Source organism: Megalops cyprinoides, chromosome 2 (genome assembly GCF_013368585.1).
Source record: "Megalops cyprinoides isolate fMegCyp1 chromosome 2, fMegCyp1.pri, whole genome shotgun sequence".
NCBI lineage: Eukaryota > Metazoa > Chordata > Actinopteri > Elopiformes > Megalopidae > Megalops > Megalops cyprinoides.
In genome coordinates, this window is record NC_050584.1 from 66927042 (window position 1) to 66929541 (window position 2500).

Sequence of the window (2500 nt, forward strand, 5' to 3'; positions counted from 1 at the left end):
GTGAGATACACTGTCACAGTGATTCATCTTCCTGCTCTTCAGGGTAAATCAATCAACAGCTCTGAAGTAAAGTCTGACACACAGAACAAACACACACACAGTTCACACAAACACACACACACACACACACACACACACACAAACACACACACGCACACATAGACATACACACACAAACACACACATACACACATAAACACACACACATACACACATAGACACACACATCACACAAACACATACTCATACACACACACAGGTCACACAAGCACAAAAATATTTTTTAAAATTAACAGCTGTGTATGACTATGGCTGTCCATGTCAGTTGGTATAAGTGTCTGAGGACAGTGCTTGCACTGGACTCTTCACAGGTGTTGTTTCTCAGATATCTAAAGGTTTATACTGATACACTGGACAGCCATTTCTTCACAGCTTAGCTTCTTTTTTTCTCAGAAAGTGTTTGAGCGTATGAAGCATGGTGGGGCCATGTGATTGGCCAGAGTGCGGTCATGTGTTATTTTACATACACCGCTTCGCCGGGGGTGAGTGTGTGATGTAGCACAGGTGAGATGGTGAGTGTGTGATGTCACACAGGTGAGATGGTGAGTGTGTGATGTAGCACAGGTGAGATGGTGAGTGTGTGAGGTCGCACAGGTGAGATGGTGAGTGTGTGACGTCGCACAGGTGAGATGGTGAGTGTGTGATGTAGCACAGGTGAGATGGTTAGTGTGTGATGTAGCACAGGTGAGATGGTGAGTGTGTGACATCACACAGGTGAGATGGTGAGTGTGTGACATCACACAGGTGAGATGGTGAGTGTGTGATGTAGCACAGGTGAGATGGTGAGTGTGTGATGTAGCACAGGTGAGATGGTGAGTGTGTGACGTCACGCAGGTGAGATGGTGAGTGTGTGATGTCACGCAGGTGAGATGGTGAGTGTGTGACGTCACGCAGGTGAGATGGTGAGTGTGTGACATCACACAGGTGAGATGGTGAGTGTGTGAGGTCGCACAGGTGAGATGGTGAGTGTGTGATGTAGCACAGGTGAGATGGTGAGTGTGTGATGTAGCACAGGTGAGATGGTGAGTGTGTGATGTAGCACAGGTGTGATGTTAGAATCTGAGGTCAGATGCTGAACCCCTTTTTGCATTCCTCTCCCCAGGTCACGGGCTGCTGGGCACATTCGAGATGCTGTCGTCGTGGCGACGCACACGGGAGGACCAGCACGTGAAGGAGCGGGTGGCGGCTGTGTTCTCGGACTGCATGCTGCCCTTCACCGCCAGCACCGCCCTGTACCTGGTGACCTTCGGCATCGGTGCCAGCCCCTTCACCAACATCGAGGCCGTCCGGCTCTTCTGCAGGAACACCTGCATCTCCGTGCTCTTCAACTACCTCTACATCCTGTCCTTCTACGGATCCAACCTGGTCTTCACCGGCTACCTGGAGAACAACTACCAGCACAGCCTCTTCTGCAAGAAGGTGCCGAAGCCGGAGCTGCTGCAGCAGAAGCCGGCCTGGTACCGCTTCCTCATGTACACGCAGTACAACGAGGAGGCGGCCGAGGGCGGCGACATGCACGCCTACGAGAACCACCTGCTGGTGGCCTTCATGAAGCGCTACTACTGCGACTGGATCACCAACACCTACGTCAAGCCCTTCGTGGTCCTCTTCTACCTAGTCTACATCTCCTTCGCCCTGATGGGCTACCTGCAGGTGACCGAGGGCTCGGACCTCAGCAACGTGGTCGCCACGGAGACCAGCACCATCGTCTACACCCGGGCCCAGCAGCGGTACTTCAGCAACTACAGCCCAGTGATCGGCTTCTACATCTATGAGTCCATCGAGTACTGGAACGCCAGCGTGCAAGAGGACGTGCTGGAGTACACCAAGGGCTTCGAGCGCATCTCCTGGTTCGAGAGCTACCTGGGCTACCTGCGCGGCCTCAACCTGAGCACCAGCCTGCCCAAGCGCAACTTCACCGAGCGGCTGCGCTCCGGCTTCCTCAAGCTGCCGCAGTTCCTGCACTTCTCCGACGACATCATCTTCGCCAAGCGCGCCGACGGCGAGGTGGACGTGGCGGCCTCGCGCATGTTCCTGGTCGCCAAGACGACGGAGAACAAGCGGGAGGAGATGTACATCCTGCTGGACACCCTGCGCAAGCTGTCGCTCAGCTCCCGCGTCAAGTTCATCATCTTCAACCCCTCCTTCGTCTACATGGACCGGTACGCCTCCTCCGTGGGCGCGCCCATCAAGAACTCCTGCATCTCCGCCCTCTTCCTGCTCTTTTTCTCCGCCTTCCTGGTGGCGGACTCGCTGGTCAACGTGTGGCTGACGGTGACGGTGGCCTCGGTGGAGTTCGGCGTCATCGGCTTCATGACGCTGTGGCAGGTGGAGCTGGACTGCGTCTCGGTGCTGTGTCTGATCTACGGGGTGAACTACGCGGTGGACTGGAGCGCGCCGCTGGTGTCCACCTTCGCGCTGGGCCGGGACTACACGCGCA

At 55.2% G+C, this 2500-nt stretch overlaps 1 protein-coding gene across 1 annotated transcript in view; it reads left to right on the forward strand.

The window, feature by feature from the left end:
* Window positions 1–2500, forward strand: part of ptchd1 (patched domain containing 1) — a 17914-nt gene that overhangs the window by 14253 nt on the left and 1161 nt on the right. Inside the window, exon 3 of the mRNA XM_036522506.1 lies at window positions 1163–2500. This exon is cut by the window's right edge and continues 1161 nt beyond it. Coding sequence (XP_036378399.1) covers window positions 1163–2500 — 1338 coding nt within the window. The remainder of the gene's footprint in view (window positions 1–1162) is intronic.